The 24,505-nt window shown below is 38.3% G+C and overlaps 1 protein-coding gene across 10 annotated transcripts in view; it reads right to left on the reverse strand.

Annotated features, from left to right (window-relative positions):
• The window catches only part of HECW2 (HECT, C2 and WW domain containing E3 ubiquitin protein ligase 2), a 433,118-nt gene that overhangs the window by 257,083 nt on the left and 151,530 nt on the right, over nucleotides 1-24,505 (reverse strand). For all 10 annotated transcript variants that reach the window (XR_007478335.1, XM_049712124.1, XM_049712122.1 and 7 more), the window contains exon 2: nucleotides 9,278-9,604. Coding sequence is in view for 9 of the 10 variants with exons in the window: in XM_049712124.1 (XP_049568081.1) it covers nucleotides 9,278-9,569 (292 nt within the window). In the remaining variant the exon portion in view is untranslated. The remainder of the gene's footprint in view (nucleotides 1-9,277; nucleotides 9,605-24,505) is intronic.

A 24,505-nucleotide genomic window follows, 5' to 3' on the forward strand; every position in this document is an offset into this window, starting at 1 on the left:
AGACTGAAGATGAGTTGTTCTATACAGTTTCTCTGAAGTCCATATGAAGTGAAGTGAGTCTGTAGTCATTCAAAAATCCAACAATGTCATTCAGATTGTAGGAAACAACTGACAGAAATTAATATAATGACTTTGATAGTTATCACAGCTCTATAACTCAAAGACTGCCAGGATAAGCCTGGTTTAAACTAAAGATACAAACAAATGGTACAAAATGAAATAGAGATTGTGTGAGAGCCCATAAAGGGGAAAACTCACTGGAGAAAATGAAGAGAAGATTTCAGACATACCTGACATCTTTTATCATTACCTACATTAACCAGAAAAAAGAATGATTTGATTTGGTAAATCAACAACGGTTTGAAGTTAAAATTTAAACTCCTCCTACTTGCTTCCATTTATTTTAGAATGCAACTTCGGGGGTGGTGTGTGTGTGTGTGTGTGTGTGTGTGTGTGTGTGTGTGTGTGTGTGTGTGTGTTGCAAGAAAGTCAAACCCCATGTACTCTACTTTTGCTGATTCAGATGTCTTTTCTTTTCATCCTTAAATTATTTACTCACTCAATAAATTGTTGCTTTAAGCCACTAAGTTTTGTGGTGGTTTGTTATGCAAAATATATAACCAGAACAATTCCTGTCTATGAAAAAAACACAATAATAATAAAGACAATATGGAAGAAAGGGTTTAAAACAGGATGGAATTAAATGTCAACAATAAAAAAGAAGATGGGGAAGGAAGTGATTGTAGTGAATCTCTCCTAAGATCCTTGTACAGTTTGAGAGGTGCTTAAATATATTGGTTCATTAAAACCTTTGTTAATTATACATGACCTGTATTTTAGGGTGACCACTAACAGACTAGAACTAGAATGTTCAACTGCCAAGCAAACAGATTGAAGAAGAAAGCAGGAGGTAGGAATGAGTTAAGGAAACTCATCATTTCAACTGAAGGCATAAGAGTAGAAGAAAAAAATACCTATGAAAAAGCAGGCAATATATAGAAAACAAAATAAGATGTAGAAATAAATTCAAATATATGAAAAAATAATACCAAATGTAAAAACACTAAATGCACCAATTTTAAAAGATGGTCACACAGACTGGATAAAAATCATGAAGCTATAGATGATTTACAGCAGGTATATCTGAAGCAGTCAAAGAATGGCTGAAAGTGAATTGGTGGGAAAACATACATCAAGCAAAAACTAACCAAAAGGAAGCTGATAGGACAACTGATGACAGACAAACTGACTTTAAGAGAGATATCAGGATAAAAAGATGGCATTATAAATGTTCTTTCTTTATTGATGTGCCCACTATTTAGTCCTTAGGAAAGTTATGAAAAGCCAATTAAAACAAACATTACAAAATTAGCATGTGTGGTAAGGATTATTTTGTACTCAGTAATGGGTTATATCAGAATGAAACATTTGTAAACCTCAGGCCATGGTATTTTCACAAAATATTTACAATTATTTAACATTTAATAATTATGGCACCTACGTAAGCCTCCTTTAGGGAAAAGTGACACAAATCAGCATGGGGGGAAAATCAAGTAGTATTTAGAGAATAACTGGCTAGAAAATAAAAACCATGTCACTCTATGGAGAGAAGAATGCCTGTTTCAAGTATTGCTTTCAACCAGTATGTTAGGGGATAAAATATACTAAAGTGTCTTCAGTACACTGAGCTATACAATTTTTTGAAACCTACGTCATGTCCAGGGAAGTGTTCCATTACCATTTTGAACTCATGGACTCCTCTGTGAACCAAATCTTCAGCATGCATAATAAAGGAAGATCCACGATCATCTGGGACACCAATGCAATGCTGTGAATTCAGATTCCAGTAACTGCTATTGTGCATCCATAATGTTGGGTATTATCCTTGGTCCTGCCCTAGATGTGTCCTCTCATTCAGTCTTCTGAACACCTTGCAAAGTATATCCCAAAGTATGACACTTTCTCACCTCCAGCATCTATTCTTGCAGCGACTATGAAAGACCAGACGTTGTTAGCAAGACACATCTACTATGGCAGAGATACCGACTCTCACCAAATAGCCAAGGGCTTCTCCCCATTTCCCAGTCCCCATGCAGTTAGGCAGATCACGAGACTAGTGCTGAACGACGGACTCTGAGCAGAAATGAAATGTGCCACTTTGGGGACAAAGCATTTAAGAGCTGGTATAAAAGTCTCCAGCTCTCTCTTCCCTTGACACCTGCCCAAAGAGGCCCTATGTTCCAGATGGTGTAATGACAAGATGGTTGAGACTTTAATAATCCAGTATGGCAAAAACCAAGAGGTGGTAAGCCTGAGTCCCTAAAAGACAGTACAAAGCAAGCCCCCATGTTGGATACATAGCATTAGTAATAAATCATCTTTTGTCTGTTAAGCCACTAAGGACTCAGGAGTAGTTAATTACTGTAGCATAATCTGACCTATCCTAACACAACAAGGTAACAAAAAGTAATTTAGAGTTAAGTTGTTCCAAAAAATAATTTCATTTCCAAAGCTACTATTTTCTAAGATAATTTTTTTTTTTTAATTTAAAGACATGAGCTAAAACAACACTTCTTTGGCAGTAATCATGTAAAAATACCCCAAAAAAGAGTTTAAGAACAAATACTCTTAACTGTTTTTGACAGCTGTTCTGGAAACTAAATACCTAACACATAAATTATTTGTTCCATTTGACTGAATTTCAGATTAAACGGCAGCTTTCCTATCACCTTGGAAAGCACGCTGGTTTAGAACCTACATAATATTCATCTTAGAACACTGCATTATTTAGCATTCATATTTTAAGTGCTTTGTATAATTCCTAGAGCTCAATTTCAAAAGAATGGATTTTGTTTTCTGTAAGCAGAAGTAAGCTAGTATGCCACTTTAATCTGGAAATCCCTTCTTATGGACTCACTCAGTGGGTAAATTCGTGCTGCTGCTTTAGACTACTAAGGAGAGGATTTCATTATTATTTACAGTAGCCAACATAAGGATGACAGTTTACAATCAGCAGGCCCTTACAATGAGCCCAGGTACCTTGCTAAGAGCACTGCGTGCATTATCTCATTTAATTCTCATGATACTGGCACTTTCCTTAGTCTTTTTTTTTTTTTTTAAGATGAGAAACCTGAGGTTTAAAAAGATTACATAATTCTCCCCAGCTAGTAAGTAGATCTGAATTTACTAGTCTGTCTGACTCTAGAGCCTGTCCTCTTAATCACTGATAACCTCAGAATTTCTCAAAGTGTGCTGCGTGTGACAATCCTGGGTGGCCCATAGACACAGTTATTACTAACTGTTAATGTATGTTAGGAAGAAACATAGCTAACACAGCAAGCCTTTCCCAGACCTTACTGCTTAGAACAAGGTCAGGGTACATAACCAGTTTGCTTTCTTTTAATCAGATGGTTTAAAGAAAAAGATTAATAGCACAAGTGATAATCCCAATATTGCAAAAACCAAGAAAGTGCTGAGAAAATAACTAAAGGTTGAAAACCACTGGACTATATTTTTCAACACAGAGGGGAAAACATGAAGACTGGGACACAGGACTCTTAAGTCCCAGCCTTGACTGACTCCAAGTAACTGAATGGTATCACCATTCTGGACCTCAGTTTTTAATCTATAAAACATCAGCTTAAATTTGGAGCTCAAAAATACATGATCCCAATGCCTTGGATAACTACTGCAACTTCATTTTACCATCCAAATGCAAAGAAGTATGAAAAATGTCATAATACATAAGCCAGGATTTTTTTAAGACAGGGTCAAAGTACAATTGTTCTGCCATCTATCTTTGAAGACAAAATCAATGCACAGAACTGAGAGGTATACTCAAAGGACGGTCCAGACAATGCTGATAAATTATTTATCTGTTACCGGTCGATGACAAGATAAGAACCTTGATCCAAAATATGAAATACCTACATCAATAAGCACTTTATTTAGTTTAGATGATCTTTTAATAGCAAGATTTTCTCAATGAAGGAAGCTGTTACACTGATTTACATTCTGGAGAATGTTTCTTATCGAGTTACAGATCAGTAACAAACAGTTCAGAGACCAGCACTGTGAGAAGCACAGGTGTACAGCACAGTGTAAACTTCTAATTTTCATAATGTGCATTTTCCCAGTTCTGTTCAGGTACCTGAAGTTGCCTGCACATAAGAAATGGCAAATTAAGCTTCTTGAAGTGTTTCTCTTTTGAAGAGCCAGAAAAATGAGCACAAGATTAAAGGTTAAGGGGAATTAGATAGTGAGCCTGAAACAAATTTAATATTTTCTGCCTCCACTTTAAAAAGTGTCCACTTGATTTTTCGTGGAAAGCTGTTTGTGTTGAGTACCCTAAGGGTTCTTGCACAAGATAAGCATTTGGTTCTTTTTATTTAGACAGCTTAGGAGGAGGCAATGAGTAGCACTATTAAATTTGTGAGGGGTCGATTCTAATTTTAGATACCAACACTAAATTATAAACCTAGTGATTTCTGGAAACCATCTGCAAGGCATTAATTGTTGTAATTTGGAGATTTGGGGCTATAGGTACATTGTGATCATCTCTGGAAATCTCAGGGTGTATATGAGACTTTCTGGAAGGAGAAAATATAATTAGCTTCTGCTTTAAGAACGATGTTCACACTCAAAGTTTCCCCAAATGGTGTTCTGATATTTTCAAACTTTTTTTCTTTATATTCCCAATAGGATCTCTACATTGCTAAACTGCCTAAAGAAAGATGTATGTTTCTGATCCAGAAGGATATGTTTTCCCTCCAGATTAGTAGTGCTAAAAGTCATCTGGAACAAGCTGTACAGTGCAAAATGTTATTAGCAGTTAGCGAAACAAAAACAAATCACACTTCTAGGTAGGAAGAAAATGTAAGCCAAGAGAAATGCGATCAAAATGCGGAGTGTGCCAATAAGCCACACCTCTCCAGGCCTATGTTCCACCCAAATCCTTCCCCTTTGGGACTTATTTCTATAGAGACCATCTCTCAGTTCCACAAATAAAACTAGACATTGCTAGGAAACAGTCCAGCTTCTCAGAACACAGCTGAAGAGGAGTGGCTGCTTCCTACTAAGAGATATAGAAACCTGAAGCTATTCCCGCTATATGTGCTTCGATGAAACCTATTTCACAGAGCCTGAGAGAGAACTTATTATGCATATTCCTCTTTAGTCATAACAGCCTTAAATTTAGGACGTAACTTGGACCCCAACATTCTTTTCCCCACCTTAGCCCTGCATTTCCTCTTTTCTTTCAGGTCTTCTCTAAATGCATCATCTCACCTATCTTCCCTTCATAGGGCCCAAGAAAATTGTTTTGTACGTTTTCAAATTATTAACTGCTCATTTGAAAGATTCTTCCCATCACGTCATTGATTCATTAAATTCTTGTAAATTTCTGCATGGCTTGGAGTTACAGTGTTCAAATTTTTTACGTCAATTTTTTGTTACTTCTTTTAAAAACAACTGAGTGGTTTTTACCTATATTAAAGCAGCCCAAGCCCTCACCCTGAAGCAGTAACTATGGAAGTAGCCCACTCACTCTTCATCCTGCCTTTAAAAGCAGTTGTGTTCCTCCTTTCCCCTTTCTCATCATAACAGCCACCCCAGTGACTCAGTTAGAAATAACCGCTGGTACAAGAAAGCCTCACTAATGATGACTTAAACAGAGGTGAAGATTTTTTTTTCATACATAGCAAGAACTTTGGAGTTCCAGTCCAAGCTCTTTCTTCTCTGTAATTCTTGGCTTTTAATTTTCTTGATTGATAACTTATGGTTGCTACATGGATGCCACAACTCAAGATATCACATCCTTTCACCAGAGTCCCAAGTACAAGAGAAAGGGAGGTTTAAAGACTCTCTTCATGAGGCTCTGGTTTTTCATTAGAAAAGGAAGTTTCCCCAAAGTCTTTCCCTTACATATCACTGGCCAGAACTGGGTCACATGTGTACTCCCTGACTACTCACTAGTTGGACTACCACATCAGTTTAGACCCTTCCTGAGTCTGGAGAGGGCCTGCCTGCCCTGAGATCAAGGGCTTGCTGCCCACCCCCCGACCCCATAAGGAAGAAGGGATCAGGAGATGGCTGCCAGCTAAAGACCACAGTGCTGTCACCCGTCCCTCACTGCATGGGATGGCAAAGTCCCCACAGAAGTGAGGCTGTCTCCAGTCCAGAGGTCAGAACAGTCCATCCTAGCCCCAGGAAAAAAATGGATATCTCTGCTTAAACCAAGGTCCCTGTCACTCACTTTGAGGTCCCAGATAGCCAATCTTTCTTTTAAACACAGCTGTGGTTCTGCAACTACATAAATGAGCCATCCTTAATGTTCTAGATGTTAGGACCTGTGCCTTTTAAAGCCATTAACTGTGGAAGACCTGTTAAAACCAACAGCATGCCTGAAAATACCACATACCTCATTCCACCTACATGATACTTTTATTTCTGAATTCTAGTCTCTGCGTTCATCCCAACCCCTTAAGAGGTCTGAGGGTGCCAATTCCTCACACCTTTTCCATGCTAGGGATCTAAAACTATTAGAAAATACACTAAGAAGGAGACAAACATATGGGACTCAAATTATCATTTATTATTTATTCAGAGTTCTCTGGAAATGGCTAGATGCAGAAATTAAGTGGAACCTCTTACTGTCTACCCTAAATCAAAAGCAGGAGAGAAATTTCTGCTTCAGGCCATGTTGCAGTAATTAGTTCCAGACTTGCCTTCCTAATGAAGCAACTGTAAAACTAGAAGGCAGTGGTTTTCTGACATTGCACAATAGATTAAAATCCCAAAGTGAAGGGAAACTTATAAGTTGACTCCACGACCACCCAGATCTCAGCTGGGGGACAATTTCCTGGCAGTTCTGATGGGCTAAGGAGGCATCAATCAGAGTTTGGGTCAACTGAAGTGACTAGAATCTCCAGGCAAGGCACTGGAAAGGAAAGAACTACGGGGGGATGAAGGCCAGAAGTCCACATGGGGATCCCCCATAAGCCCTTGGCTAAGGTCTGGGCTGCACATGTGCAGGGCAAGACTACCAAGGCTTCTTTCCAGAGAGCAGCTGCTACAGGACTGAGAGTGTAGTGGAGTTAAAGAAGTCAAGCAGTGCTGGAGAACACTGGAGTTACAGCTGAGCCAGAGAGAATGGTTAACATTCCAGGCATGCAGCTAAGACATCAGAAATGCCACTACTTAGGAATAAGCACAAAGTCCTAGAGTAAAGCCTAGTAGACCTACTCTAACAAAGCCCCAAACCAAGCCCTAACAAAGTCCATAGCGGAGACCAAACTTGAAGGCTGAATGCCATCAAGCTAGAAGTGCTGCATAACTACACTGGGCTTTCCATAGATCCATTCTAACCAAGTGTTACATCATACATAGTAAGCTCAAGGAAATAAATATGCCAACTAGAATAAAAATTAACATTAAAATAAAAAGTATGCCACAGAACTCAGGATTTCTACAGTACAGAATCCTCAATGTCCAGTGTAAAGTAAAACATTGCTGAATATACAAAGAAACAGGAAAATGGGACTCATGGTCAAGAGAAAAACAGACAATAAAAACGGACCCTTAGATGACCCCCAGAGATACTGGATTTAGCAGAGAATTTAAAGCAGCTGTATTCAAATCAATTCAAAGACCTGAACAAAGATATGGTCTGACAGACTTAAGACATAGGGACTCTCATAAGAGTAATTAAAACTATAAAAAGAGAAATCCATATTCTATCAATGAAAAGTCAAATAACTGAAATTTTAAAATCCATTGGATGGGCCTGACAGGAGAATGAAGATAAAAAAAGAAAAAGTTAGTAAACTTGAAGATAGGTAAGTAGAAATGGTTGAATTTGAATACCAAAGAGATTAAAGAACAATTAACCAGAGCCTCAGGATCTTGTAGAACAATATGAAATGATGTAACGAATGTGTAACTGAAGTCTCAGAAAAACAAGAAGAAAGTGAAAATAGATAGAAAAAATATCTGAAAATATAATGGCCAAAATTTTCACAGTTTTCATTAAAAACATTTACTTAAAAAACTCAAGGAATCACAACCAGGATAAATAAAAAGAAAATCACACCTAGGTACATAATAGACACACTGCTGAAAACCAAGATAAAGAAAAAAGTGTTGAAAGTAGCCAAAAGGGAAAAAAAGAAACACATTTCATATAGGGAAGCAAAAATACAATGAGGATACGTAAGAAAGGTACAGAAACAGCTTGAAATAAACTGAAGAAGAATAGCACTTTTCAAAAGAGATTTATTTCCTAATTCTATTTTCCTAGCTATATCTTTGGACTAATTCCAGATTTAGGACTCTGGCCTATTCTCTAGAAAGTGAAATATAAGAACACCAAGATTTTGTGACTTTGGTCACTTGGGAATAAGATAAACTCTTGTTGTGGAGCACAGGCTCTAGGCACACGGGCTTCAGTAGTTGCAGCACATGGGCTCAGTAGTTGTGGCTAACGAGCTCTGGAGCGCAGGCTCAGTAGTTGTGGCGCACGGGCTTAGTTGCTCCACGGCATGTGGGATCTTCCCGGACCAGGGATTGAACCTGTGTCCGCTGCATTAGCAGGCAGATTCTTAACCATTGTGCCACCAGGGAAGCACCCTTTTTTTTTTTTGATTTTTGCTTTCAATTAAAGTAGATACTTATATTTTCTGGAATGTGCTACTCATCGTGCACTCACCTATGAATAACATGCAAATCAGCTAAACAGAGCTAGGACACTTTCATTAAAACAAATAGTAACCTATTTCTAAGTCATTTGTTAGGAGAATATGACACTTTCTTTACCTAATTGATCTAGGACACATCAAGGAATTTTGAAATAAAAAAATACTTTAGACTACAAGTTGTTCTTAATGTAATTCAACCTTCTGAAAGAGCACATTTTTTCATATCAGTTATCTAAGTCTAAACATCCTTTTCATCGGTTTAAAAATACTAGTAAATGTTAATAGCCACCTCTTTCCAAATGCGGTTATTGATCAAGGGCAAAGTGAAGTTTTAAAAAGAAAATACTGCAGGTTCTGACATTTAATTAAGGTAGAGATATAACCACAGTATTTATATCAGCAAAAGGTATTTATAATTGTTGACTGCCCCCCGCCCCCACCCCAAAGAAGAAGAAAAAGTGCCTAGGATCTGGCTGCTTTAAATTATGTGTGTGAATTTCTTCCCAGGAGAAAACACAGAATAATATAATGTCAGAGTGAAATGTATGATCAAGTCACAAGCAAGTCCAGTTCATTTGACTCACCTATGTGATAAAGTCCAATCCAATCACTGGGGTCCACCTCCTCTTTAATGTCCCAGAAGATGATGAGGTTCTGAGCTTGCCCCAGCGTGTACTCATACATGCTGGCAGTCAGGCTGGAGCGGCTCTCAGAAGTCACCAGATCGGTGTCGCTGTTGGCCCGCTGTAGAGTCATATTCTCGGGCATGGAGCTCTGGGCGGCCAGGCTCTGGAGGTTCTCTGGACTCAGTGTGTACCGCATCTGGGGATTTCGACGCCTCACAAAAAGCAGGTGCTCCCGGGCTGAGCTAGCCATCCCGTCTGCCTCTCTGAGGTTGGCTTTCTACGAAGCTGTGAGAGACAAACAAGCACAAAGCATTAGTGCTACAAGGCAAGGAATTAAGTTTAAGCTTCCCAGATAAAAAGACTTTATGAGTGTTTGTTAAAGCTTAACCATGCAATAATCTTCTGCTGTCAAAATAAAACCTATTATTCTACTGTCAACTGATGATTGTCAGAAACAACTTCTATAGACTGAGGTCACAAGACAACAAAGGCCATCAAACACCTGTGGCCCTCAATTTCACTGGGCACAGCTTCCTCAGAGCAATTAAGAAGGAGACTTCCCTACCATCCCTTTTACAGCTATTCCTTCTCCTTCAGAAATGGCATCCTCCTCTCCTTCACATATTCATTTGCTGATGCAATTAAATTTTAAAATAGCAAGACAGAAAATTTTGAGACATGTTCAACAGAGTTGAAATATACTACTGAGGACAAGTTCTATTTCCTTCCCATAGGAATGAAACTCACTAAACCCTTTTTCAGGAGCTTGCTCAAATGTTACCTCCTCACTTAAATAGAGTTGGCCATCCTGTTTAAAACTGCAACAGCCAAGCATTTCCCATCCCTCCTTCCTGGCTTTACTTTTCTCAAAAGCAATTACTCTGATCTGATGTACCACCACATAGTACCATGCACTTACTTATTTGGTTACTGTGTACTTTCCCCCACAAGAATGTAAGCTTGGGGAAAGAACACTCTTCAATAAAAGGTGATTAGAAAAATTGGGCAACCATGTGCAAAAGAATGAAACTGGACCACTGTCTTACACCATGCACAAAAATCAACTGAAAATGGCTTAAAAACTTGAAATAAAGCTCCGAGAAGAAAATACAGACCAAAAATTCTTTGACATAAATCGTAGCAATATTTTTTTGGTTCTGACTCCTAAGACAAAGGAAACAAAAGCAAAACTAAACAAATGGGATCTAAACTTAAAAGCTTTTGCACAGCAAAGAAAATCACTGATGAAACAAAAAGACAACCTACTGAATGGAAGAAAATATTTGTAAATGATATGACTGATAAGGAGTTAATATCCAAAATATATAAACAGCTCATACAACTCAGTATCAAAACAAACCAAACAACCCAATTAAAATATGGGCAGAAGACCTAAACAGACATTTTTCCAAACAAAACATACAGATGACCAACAGGCACATGAAAAAATGCTCAACATCGCTAATCATCGGGGAAACGCAAATCAAAACCACAATGAGGTACTGCCTCACACCTGTCAGAATGGCTTTTATCAAAAAGAAAACAGATAACAAATGTTGGCAAGGATGTGGAGAAAAGGAAACCCTCCTGCACTGTTGGTGGGAATGTAAATAGGTACAGCCACTATGGAAAACAGTATGGAGGTTCCGTAAAAAACTAAAAATAGAACCAACCACCATATGATACAGCAATTCCACTTCTGGGTATATATCCAAAAGAAATGAAAACAGGATATCAAAGAGGTATCTACACTCCCGTGTTCATTGCCGCATTATTCACAATAGCCAAAATATGTAAACAACCTAAGTGTCCATCAATGAATAAATGGATAAAGAAGATGCAATACATATACATACGATGGAGTATTTTCCAGCCATGAGAATGAAGGAAATCCTGCTCTTTGCAACAACACAGATGAACACTGAAGCATCATGCTAAGTGAAATAAGTCAGAGAAAGACACATACTGTATTCTCTCACTTATATGTGGAATCTAAGAAAAAAGTCAAACTCTTAGAAACAGAAAGTAGAAGAGTGGTTGCCAGGGGCTGTGGGATGGGGGGTAATGGGAAGGCTGCTGAAAGGCTACAAACTCCAAATTTTCAGATGAATAAGGTCTGAGGAGCTAACGTAAAACATAAATGACTACAGCTGATAACACCATATTATATAATTGAAATTTGCTAAGAGAGTAGAATTTAAATGTTCTCATCAAAAAAATAAGTGAGGTGATAGATGTGTTCATTAACTAGATGGTGGGAATCCTTGCACAATGTATACGTACAACAAATCACCACAATATAAACTTTAAATATCTTACAATAGTATCAATTATACCTCAATAAAGCTGAAAAAAATAAAAAAGAATGTAAGTTTCACAGATGCATCTGTTTTGTTCACTATTTTATCCCCAGTGTTTCCAACAGTGCCTGGTACACAGTAGGTGTCAATAAATGTTGAATGAAAAGATCACGGAACAGTGAGCATCCTTGTGCTAGATACTCCTTAAGCTCCTAGGAGATACTCCTTACTATCTCCTAGATACTCATGACCTACACCTTGAGTCCCTTTGCTGGGCCTGCCCTTTGCCAAACCTATTTCTACCATCTAGACCCACAGTAAGCTATTTCCTTTGGCTCCCACTTGGCCTCCATCTAAAGGAACAAAGCTTTTCCTGTTCAAACTTAGATCCAGTCCCCTGTTGGTTCACTGAGTCTAGTCCTAAGATATCCATTTTCTTCTCCATTGCCAGGCTCTGACAGAGATTCTTTCTAAGACCTCTGTACTTTACTCTAGCACATTTGAGGTTCCATCTGCCAGTGCCTTTCCTGTCTGTCCATGGATTCACACTCCCTCACCCAGACCCCACAGGCTCTACACAGAATGAATCTGGCTCTCCTCTCACTACCTCTTTCAGGACTACATCATTCACTAATAGGTTTATGGATTTAACATTTACTCTGCATCCCTAGTATGTGCTGCCCTCTTTAATATACTACATCTTTTCAGAAGGCCACTCCCGCAAGCTGTCCTAGAATGTCAACATGAACTTTCATGAAAAAAAAAAAAAACAACTAATCTTGGGCTGAATATTTACGTTATAACTAATAATCTTGGATACCAAGTCGGAGGTAAGAAAAGAGGAGGGTTCCCTAATTTCTCCCATCCCCTCATCCATTTCACAAACACTTGGGTGAAGGGGACATTCTACCATTGCTAAGGTCATAGTACTTGCAAATGTATCTATTCAATTAATTTCTGGCATAAAGTTGATCTCATATTTTTAGCACGATCCCTTGAATTAAACAATCACTGGGATTGGTGGGCAAGATGTCCTGTGTAAAAAGGACAGAAATAAAACGAACAGAGAAACTTAATACTCCTCTTCATAAATTTAGCACTTGCTTCCTTATGTGGTATATGGTAACTCTGACATCATATAACCCATAACTGTTAAACAACCTCAAATCCATGAAGTCTAAAATTCAGGTCAACCTCTAATCTCAGGGTTTCATGAAATTTTCATTTTAGTGGATTTCGACAGGCCGTTCTTTGTCTATAAACCCAGAGTGAGTCCAGCACCACATCAGCTTCAGCAAGCACTGTAAATAATTAACTCCTAATATGTTGTAGTCAAATAGAAAATGCAGGCTGGACATAACTAAGCTACTTCCCTGAAAGAAATAGGCCAGAATCTTTACAGCTTTAAGCCACAACAAAAGAACTGAAAATTACTCTGCTCTAGAAAAAAGGGGAAAAACAGGGATGTACACCAAAACTGTTTTATTTTTTAATGTCCTCTATTTAATCAGAGAGATAGGTAAACACAGTGGATAAGAGAATAAGCTCCAAAGTCTGATTTCTGGGTTTCAGTCATATTTCTACTATTAAGTTGCTCTGTGATCTTGGACAATTTATTTTAACTCTGTGTGCCTTCACCTTCCCATCTGTAAAGTAGGGACATAATAACACCTGGTTCATAGAATTTTGGAGAGAACTAAATGAATCAGTATAGGTACAGCATTTAGAACAGTGCCTGGCATACAATAAGTGCTCAATCATGTTTAGCTATGAATATTATTATGTGACTACATTCTACTTTAATTATATAAAGTAGAACTGGTTTTAATCCCCTTGATCCCCCCACTTACTGGGAGAGTAGGCTATCAGTATCCGCCATTATTCAAAGCACAATCCCAAAAACAGAAAGAAAAAAAAAAAAGAAAGAAAGAGACTGGTAGGCACTGAGGAAGAGCTATCCTGAAGCCCAAGCCTTAACTCCATAACAGTGGCCTGACAAGGGCCATTCTCTGGTCCTCTAGCCAGAGATAAGGGTTGGAATTTGACTTTCTCACCATTATTGGCTTCATTCATTCATTCATGCATTCAACAAAATTTTATCGAGCACCTCCCTTGTGAAAGGGAGACACGCAACAGACAGGTCAAAAAATAAGACAGAAATGTGCAAATTTGCTAGTTTAACTGAACCCTGCAAATGAAAACATATGGAGCATCTATTAGTACACATCTGGCATACAGCTACAAAGTATACTAAACAGAAAAGAGAGTGAGGTTTTCTTTCAAATTCTTTCTTTTCTTTCCCTAAGGCATGTAATTTACTCTATAGGAACTTGACTCTGGGGGGAAAAGACAAATACACATATGAAAAAATTCAATCCTGTACTAACGACACTTCATGTATATGTACAATTTGTCCCCACAAGTATGTGATGGAGATAATAAATGCTCATGAGGCATCAGGAAGTGACAGTAATATTTATAAAGTGTTTTACATTTTTCAAAGCGTTTTCACTTCTATCATCTCAAGTGAGACCCAGAATAGTATGAATTAAATTTGAGAGAGGCCATCATCTCTGTTTTCAGATGAGAAAACTGAGGATCTGTGAGGCAAAAGGTTAGCTGAAGGAGATAAAAACACTTTGGAAGTGGTTATATATTTGAGGTAAGTCTTAAAGGGTTAGAGGAAAAGAAGAAATATATGAAGAAATGAATGCACTCTAATTGGAAGGATGGATATGGAGAAGCAACCAAGGATGAGAATATGAGAGGGAAGAAACAAAATAGAAAACAGAGGCTCTGCAGAACCCTGGGAAAATGATGGGAATCCTCCAAAGGAACCAAGCAGAAGCCCAGGGAGAGAGGCAGGTCTTAATACTGCCACTGAAGACATATGGTGAGCCCAGACCTGACTCAAAACATACTGATGCCCCATGAGGTTAAACCCACCCAAGGTCGCAGAGCTGGTAGGTGACAAGGGTAAAAATCAAGATAAAATAGGAGAGAGAGAAACACACAGACACACGAAAGAGAGAGAGAGAGAGAGAGACAGGAAGGGGGAAGAGGGAAGGGAAGGGGGGAGAAGGTGGGGAGGGGAGAAAAGGAGGGAGAGGGAGTGAAACATGTCTTGAAAGTCAAGGAGAGATTCTGAGGGAGAGCCTCAGATGCTGCAACTAACGACTGAAAAGTTACCATAGCATCTGAAAACTAGGAGGACATCCTTGGCCTTAGGAAAACCTTTTACATGGAGTGGTAAGAGTGGTAAAAGCCAGACTGTTGAGGTTTGAGGAAGGAGGCTGGAAAGGTAAATGGAGGTAAAGAGTACAGACTCTTCTTCAAAAGGCTGGACTGTAAAGGGAAGGAGAACACGTGGTAGAGGGTGATGTGTACTGAGACAGGGTTGGGTGTGTTTGCTTGTTGTTTTTCAGCCTGAGAGAGACTTTTGCATGTTTATAATACTAGCATAGGGTCACTAAAAGCTCAGGAAATATCTGCTGAATGAATGAATAAATGAAAATTGAGAGAAAGGGCCAGTGAAGAGGAGAGGCTGAAAATGTAGGAAAGAGAGGAGATATGATGGAGCAAGATGACTGAGGAGGAACAAAAGCTGGAATACACAGGACAGGAAGAGGATTAGTCTAAACCAGCACTGCCCAATAGAAATATGATGCAACCCACTTATGTAATTTTAACTTTCTAGGAGCCACATTAAAAATGTGAACATTTTAATCATAACATATTTCATTTAACTCAATATATCTAAACTATTATTTCAACGTTAATATAATTATTAATGAGATATTTTGCATTCTTTTTTTTTTTTTTTTGTAGTAAGGTGTTTAAAGCCAACACATATTTTATACTTAAAGCACATTTCAGTTCAAACTAACCACATCTCAAGAGCTTGAGAGCTTCATGTGGCAGGTGGCTCCTGGTCTAGACAGTACAGATCTAAACCACGGGAATGCTCCCAGCTTCCAAGACAATCTGCTTCCTTTTCAACCTTATCCCACCAGAAAGGCCCTCAATGTAGCTAAGAGGAAAACATCATTAACTAGCTGACAATAATGTGTGAATAACCAAGAATTCCTTAATCCTTCCCAAGGGTTCTTTCCATGCATTTTAGCATGAAGATGTTTTTTCTATTATAGTTTGTTACAAGATATTGAATATAGTTCCCTGTGCTATACAGTAAATCACTGTTGTTTATTTTATATATGGTAGTATTCATATGTTACTCCCAATTTATCCCTCCACCTCCTTCCCCTTGGGTAACCATAAATTTGTTTTCTATGTCTGTAAGTCTGTTTCTGTTTTGTAAATAAGTCCATCTGCACTATTTTTTAGATTCCACATATAAGTGATATCATATAATATTTGTCTTTCTCATGAAGATGCTTTTTGAGCCAAATCTCTACTTGGTATATGAAGACACCCAGTCTGGGGTAGAGAATTTTCTGGGGATAGATTTGAGGACGGGGAGGGTAACAAGTCCCAGAAACTCTTTGGGTATCTTTTAGCTTCTTTTCTTCAACCTTGAAACTACACAGTCTTCAAAAGCAGGAACAGTGCTCCAGTGGAGCTTACGTATAACAGGGGAAGAGATGAAGTGGGGAAGTGATCGGGTTATCTGTATATTTCTTTAGCAAACACTCACGTGGCGCTTACTCTTTCTAAGTGATTTACAAATATATACAGGTTACCTGTAAGTCTTCTGTGTTTACCTAAGTAACTGCATATACTTAAACTTCACCCTGTCTCAATATATTCAGCTATTAAATGGAGGTAACTTTAATGTAACATGCAAGGCCATTTGCAAGGATCAGAAAAATCGTGAGAGTTATTTTGTTATTTTTTAAAGTAACTACTGTTATTTTAATAAACAAATAATATAGTTCTGAACTAATTAATGCAATTAATACCTGGGGTAGCTCTCCAGGCCTAAGAGTCTGGGGAGAGGAACTAAGACTTAGAAGACAGTTAACAGAAATCAAATGCTAAAGACCATCTTTACACATGAAAACTCACTGTGAACTCTGCCTAGTGTTGGATGACCCCATACTTAGGAAAGAAAGGGAAAACAGTTCATGCTCCCCTACCTTCCTATTCAACATGGCTCCTGGCTCCCAGAGCCCAGAAATCAGCTACATTAGGATACACAGGCCTTCGAGTTATAGCTTAGGAACTCATCCACAGCTCTTAAAGAATTGTTTCCACATTAAAAAAAATTAATTCCAACTTCCAAACCACCCCACTTTAAAGGAACTTTTAGAGCCTACCACTCACAAGCCGGTCACTGCATGTAGTGAGATGTGAGACTAGAGAGAGAAGAGAAGATTAGAAGAAACTTGGGCACAGAATGTTAAGTAATTCACTTGGAACCTCACCAATGAGCAGGGAGCCATTCCAGGCTCTTGAGCAGAAGAGTCAAAATAGGAAATTTAAGCATGGGAAACTTAATCTGAAAGCTCACGTGGGGCTGATTGTAAGAGGAGAAAACAGAGGTGGGGGAACCAGTTAGAAGCTAACTGATTAGTTAAGACATCCGGCACTGAGTGCTGAAGAGCAGATTCAGCAACACAGGAAGGAACTATATCAATCAGGAATATTTCAAAGAAAGAACCCGAAGACTTGGTGGCATATTGAATACAGGGGATAAAAGGAAGGAAGAAATTAAGACTTAATTCTGGATTTTCAATCTACGTGACAACAGAATCCCAGAAACATTAATAAGGCTGAGAAAATCAATACTACTTTAGGTGAGTTTAAAATAAATGCAATGTATCCAAGTAACTATATCCCAAAGACTCTCGCGAAGGTGGGCCCCAATTGCTGGTTATTATGAGGCCAGGGATAAAACAAATACTCAAATGCAAGTTTCTGCTTACTAATGGGCTTAGAATTTATTAGTTAAAATTGACTATGCTGAAGTATCTCTAAAAGGCTCAACTCAGTGTTGAAAAACCTCACTCAGATGTTTTACTTTACATAACTTAGATCAATGGAAAAGAAGTAAAATCAGAATGCTGAGATTGTGATGAGAGACTATTTCCAAAACTGCTTTGGAAAACTTCATTTTTCCCTTGCAATATAAGTAATGTATTTTTTAAGAGTTCATGTTTCCGTAATAAATTAAGATCAAACCCCATGCAAAAATGAATTTGCAAAGTTGCATAAAAACTTTAACAATCAAGCCACTCTATCTTCAGCTAAAATCTGAGTTTATAACTACCTTATTCAATGCAATGTTCTCACATGGGAAAATGAGGGCTACTCCAACAACAAGGAATGACTGCTTCACATTTTCTACTGATATCTAAGAATTCTTCCCTTGTGTCCTGGTTTCATATCTATGCCTTCTGCAATAAGAAAGGCAAATTTTCTTCAGAATAGTATCTATGTTCTTCTGAAAAGCTTTAGTAGACAAAGCTGATGGTAAGGGAAACTGATTAATACTCACCAAATTTATTAAAAAGAAAGCTAGTCCTTTAAAGCTCCTTAAACAATCCACCCACGGTGAGCCTCTGCTGAGGCTATATGTCCCATTCCCAAAGGACACAATTTAACACGATGTAGCACTCCTTTAAAAAAAAAAAAAAATCCTACCACTTCTAATTATGATAAGGTCGATACTAACCTGCTCTCTCAGGTAACAGACATCTGCTTAAATGACAACCAAAAACAAAATCACTTTTCCTCCAGAGGTCAAGAGAGATATAATTACTAAGCAAATTGCAAAATGCTTTAGTATACAATTTCATTTCCAAAAGCAGCAGATTTTGTTTAGAAGATACAGACAGAAGCAGATGACAAATACATTAAACAAGTTTTTTTATTTAAAATATTTTTGCTAAGGAGTCTGGAGGTGAAACCTCACCTGAAGGGCAAGTACTGAAAACATTCATTATGAAAAGATTTGTACAAAAGCGAGAGAGAGGCATGGACATATATACACTACCAAACGTAAGGTAGATAGCTAGTGGGAAGCAGCCGCATAGCACAGGGATATCAGCTTGGTGCTTTGTGACCGCCTGGAAGGGTGGGATAGGGAGGGTGGGAGGGAGGGAGATGCAAGAGGGAAGAGATATGGGAACATATGTATATGTATAACTGATTTACTTTGTTATAAAGCAGAAACTAACACACCATTGTAAAGCAATTATACCCCAATAAAGATGTTAAAAAAAAAAAAGAAAGAAATGCAAAATTGGAAATTAAAAAAAAAAAAGATTTGTACAGAATGGAAATGCACCCTCATATTTTAATTTCCTAGATTGGACATTGAAAAATAAAACCAATAATAATAACTAACATCCTTGTTTAACCCTTCAAATTCCCAAAAAAACACCACATGCATACACACACATGCACACACCTGTTCAACTACACTGTACTTCAAACTCCATTTGTGTTTTACTATATAAATAAGGAAAGCAAAGGCGGGATTATATTTATGTCTAGAGACACTGAAGAAAATATAATATGTCTGCAATAAGCAGAGGTGTGAGACCTCTGGGAAGAGAAAGCAGCGAGCCATCAGACCCCGCAAGCCAGCTGTCACCTGAGATGAATAAAGTTATCACCAAATTCTCAACTAAGACCCCTTCCCAGTGGCTTTTCACTGTGCCTTCTTGCTAAGAGAAAGCATACTCATTACTCACTGTTTATCATACATAGTCATAACCCAATGCTTAGCTTACTCATTAAGAGTGTGCTAGGAAAATGATTAAGATCAGAAAAATCCCTCCTATTCGACCTACCAATAAATGATTTCAGGGCATTCAACAGAGAGCCTGCAGTGACTGAAGCTGCCCCTCACTTCCTCTTTCCAGGTGGAAAAGTATCAGAAAAATGCAATTTTCCCTCCAGCCTGCTGCCCTTTAGGAAAAGGCTCTTCTCCCCACAATTTTCTCAAATGATATGTTATGATCCACAACATAATAATAGCCCACCTGTAAATTTGTAAAAGGGATGGACACAGATAGAAAGAATTTTAAGTTTCAAAAGTTGTTAATTTTAAAGACTGAGTCCAACAAAGCTTTCAAGCTGTTGATTAGCTTGAATCATAATTGACTGAATATGCAGCCAGACAAATATGAGAAAATAATTAAGATTTGGTTTAACTCTTCTGAATTCTTTAAACGTGATAAGGCTTTCAATTCAATTACTTAATTAAACTTTTCTTTTGCAGATGTGAATAGATAATTCACAAAAGGAAAAATTTAAATCACTAATAATTATATGTTAAAAATTAAAACAAAACTTAGATATAATTTTCTATGCACCAAAATATCAACTCTGAAAACTAACAGTACTCAGAAGTGAAGGTGCAGTGAGACAGAAACTCATGCTGCTGACAGGATGGTTTTGCAAAGCTCTCTGGGCATGCCCTTGGAGAAGAAAAGGCATCTAGACCAAAACTGAAGGCAGTGGGGGACAAGTGAGTCCTCAAAAGAAGCAAGTCAGTTGTTACTAGAAGAAGAGGAAATGAATGCTGGACAAACATAAAGGAAAAAGAAAAAATGGCAGACCGTTATACACGTAATTAGAGAAGAATTTAGGATAGAGAGTGGGGGAAGAATCAGGACAACATCTTTATCTCAACAGTCAAGGAGAGAATGGAATGGGCCCTCAGTGGCATTGGCATAGATACCAATTTTTTAAAAATTGATCTACACTCTTAAAATGCTATTAAATTAAGAACAGCAAAACCATTTCAAGAATCATTTTTAAACATTATGCCAGATAGGGAAATCAAAATTTCGTATATTTTCAATACCTGTTTAAAATTCCAACATATTTTTCAGTAAATACACATGAAGTTCCATGATCTGTCCAAGGATTGATAAAAAGAAATGAAAAACTCTTTTATGTCGAGCATTCTTGGTGGTTTCCTTGCCTAGCAGCAAATAGTGATGGTTTGTGCAGGAGAAGTAGAACCGATTCATTTTAGAGTAATCTCTTTTCAAAGATATTCAACTTTTACTCCCTGTACAGCCTTAGGGGAAAAGATGTCTTTTTTGTCTTGTGTGGAACACATCCCAAGACATTAACTTCCGCTAAAGCTGAAGATAATTACCAATTGTTGGTAAATGGAATTCGGATATTTAAGAACTCTGCATTACTTTGAGGTGGTTGGAGCACATTTGTGTGGAAAAGTCTTTCTTGCAAAGCAAACCGCATAAGCTTCTAGCTGTGGATTGTCAAAAGCTGCTAAAAAAGATGACTAACTGTATTTATATACAATTGCTTATTCCATAAAACACCAGAGGTTATAACTACAAACACTATTAATTGTGGCATGTACTCTATACCCCACAGAACACTCCCCTCTTTTCCATTCCCGTTGCCACAACGGCACTAAGTCAAATCCACGTCATATCGTATCTAGGCCATCACTTCTTTATTATTTATTTATTTATTTGGCTGCACCGGGTCTTAGCTGTGGCACACGGGATGTTTGTTGCAGACTGAGGGATCTTTAGTTGCAGCGTGCAGGATCTTTTTTTTTTTTTTTTTTTTTAAGTTGCAGCATGCAGGATCTTTTAGTTGCAGCATGCGGGATCTAGTTCCCTGACCAGGGATCGAACCCGGACCCTGTGCACTGGGAGCGTGGAGTCTTAACCACTGGACCACTAGGGAAGTCCCAGGCCATCACTTCTTAAAAGCCCTCTCTGATCCTTGTGTTTTCCCCCAGACAACCCATCTACTCTCCTCCTATAGCACTTTTTCAATGACAACGCTCCCAATCAAGTAAAATACATAATTAAAGGGCCACGATGGTAGTGAACAAAGGGGCAGGGGTGGGACCTGGTTTAGGCAGGGTGAGTAGGCAGGCCTCTCACAGGTAGTGACATATAAATTGATTAAGTTGAGACCTGAAGTTAGCAGGCAGTTGCATAGTCCAGGTGAAAGGTGAAGATGGCCTGGATTTGCATGGTGGTTCCGGGGGTCAGGGTGGTTTTTTAGTGTATTTCTTTATACTTCCTTAAACAAACCCAAAGTTCTATACAAACTTTCTCAATAGAAGGCTATCTATCTGCTCCCCATGAAAATGCTTAGCACGCCCAGCATTGCTCATGCCATCCTCTCTACTTCCTGCACCCACTCCACCTTCAAGGTCTAACGACCACTCTCTTCTTGAAGAACAGCCAGCCAGAGGCAACATTCCCATGACTGAATTCCAGTGGCCTTTTTGATATCATTCACATCACGTGTAATTCACAACGCTTTATAGTCTAATTATAAAGATTCGTGTCTTCTCTTGCCAGAGTATAAACTCTTTGAGAAAATTACTGTTTCTCTTATACGTTATATTCTCCATAAAATAGTAAGTTTTCGGTAAATATTTTTCAAATAAATGAATGGATGGGGTTGACTCCTACTAATCAGAAAATAAGAATGTAAAAGGGCTAAATCAACAGTATGAATACATGTTGCATTTTCTTTAGAATTAGCCACATTAGCCATCCAAAAGGATTTACTGAGTAAAGTACCTACTTTGTGCTGAAAAGCACAAGTCCCTTGTTATAGTATAGAAAGAAATATAAATCAACCTGCAAGAAAGAAATAGAGAACAATTGCCTTCTATACCATAAGGTGTAAGTGCAAAAGTCACTTACACCTTAAGTGCAAAGAGCTCACTGCCAGGAATGATCAGCAGGGGCTGGAGTGTTTAAGAAAAGCCTAATGAGGGGTTTCCCTGGTGGCGCAACGGTTGAGAGTCCACCTGCCGATGCAGGGGGACACGGGTTCATGCCCCGGTCCGGGAGGATCCCACATGCCGCGGAACGGCTGGGCCTGTGAGCCATGGCCGCTGGGCCTGCGTGTCTGGAGCCTGTGCTCCGCAACGGGAGAGGCCACAACAGTCAGAGGCCTGCGTACCACAAAAAAAAAAAAAAAAAAAAAAGCCTAATGAGAAAAACTGAGCTGGACCTTGAAAGATATGAGGAGGCCTTTGAAATACGGCATGAATTTTAGGCCAAAGAAAGAATGTGATTAAAAAGTAAGGAAAATAGAGAGGAAAAAATGTAAGGAAAGATAGCAATTAGCTTCCATTACCTTTACTCTGGTCCAAGCCACTGTCATATGTCGTCTGAATAAATAATCATCTATATCCCTGCTTCCATCCTTGATTTCTTACTGTCTATTCTCAACATAGCAACCAGAGTGATTCTCTTCAAATGTAAGTCAGAACATGTTGCTCTCTACCCCAAACCCTACAGTGGCACCCGTTTCAGTCAGAGTGAAAGCCAAAACCCTTACGCTAGTCTGTAAGGCCCCACACAGTCTGGTCTCCGGTGCTCTCTGACCTCATCTACCACTACGGCCACCCATGCTCATGTGACCCTAGTGCCACTGCTGCTCCTCGAAGGCACCAGCCACACTAGCACAGGAGCCTTTGCATCTGCTGTTTCTTCTGCCAAGGAAGCTCTTCAGGCAGAAGACCTGAACAGACATTTTCCAAATAAGACATACAGAGGCACATGAAAAGATGCTCAATATTGCTAATCATCAGGGAAACACAAATCAAAACCACAATGAGATATCACCTCACACCTGTCAGAACAGCTATCACCAAAAACACCACAAATAACAGATGTTGGCAAGAGTGTGAAGAAAACGGAACCCTTGTACACTGTTGGTGGGAATGCAAATCAGTGCACCCACTATGGAAAATAGTATGGAGGTTCCTCAAAAAACTAGAAACAGAACTACCATATGATCCAGCAATTCCACTGCTGAGTATATATCCAAAGAAAAAGAAAACACTAATTCAAAAAGATACATGCACCCCAATGTTCACACCAACATTATTTACAATAGCCAAGATATGGAAGTAATCTAAGTGTCCAACAACAGATGAATGGATAAAGGAAACGTGATATATATACATAAATATGTGTGTGTGTGTGTGTGTGTGTGTATATATATGTATGTATGTGTGTGTGTGTGGAATATTACTCAGCCATAAAAAAGAATGAAATTTTGCCATTTGCAACAACATGGATGAACTGTGATGGTACTATGCTTAGTGAAATAAGTCAGACAGAAAAAGACAAATACTGTATGATAGCACTTATAGGTGAAATCTAAAAAATGAAACAAATGAAAGATTATAACAAAACAGAAACAGACTTACAGATATAGAGAACAAACTAGTTGTTATCAGTGGAGTGAGGGAGAGGGAAGGGGCAATACAGGGGTAGGGGATTCAGAGATACAAACTACTATGTATAAAATAAATAAGCTACAAGGATATACTGTACAGCACAGGGAAATATAGCCATTATATTGTAATAACTCTAAATGGAGTATAATCTATAAAAATATTGAAGCACTATGTTACACACCTGCAACTAATATTGTAAGTCATCTATACTTCAATTAAAAAATAAAATAATAATTAATAAATCACCAATACCCGAGATTTCCATGGTATATAGAATGATCTGGAAGAATCAAAAAGTTAAATGAATATCAATATGCAGCATGTGGATAAGCAAACAGTTCTGTTCAGTATCATGACCCTGCTTATTGATACCAGGTTTAACCTTGATTCAAGTATTAGGATAAAAAACGTTTTGAAACCTTTCCCAAACAGACTGCCTGCATTTTCATAGCACACATAGTTTTCAAAATTTTCTGACAAAGAAAAAAATCCTTTTAACCTAGGTATCCTTTATCCAGCTGCACTCTATTAAGGAACTGAAGAAAGCAAAACATACACAAAACAATGAACTGAAGATTTTTTATATGAGTCCTCATTCAACCATTCTTCCCATGCAATGACAGAGTTGATCCCTACCACTCATATCTCTGTCTTCTAGTCAGTCACTCACTAAATTTCAGATGTTCCAACAATAAACTGATGCAAAGAGAAAATGCA

Source organism: Orcinus orca, chromosome 7 (assembly GCF_937001465.1).
Source record: "Orcinus orca chromosome 7, mOrcOrc1.1, whole genome shotgun sequence".
Taxonomy (NCBI): domain Eukaryota; kingdom Metazoa; phylum Chordata; class Mammalia; order Artiodactyla; family Delphinidae; genus Orcinus; species Orcinus orca.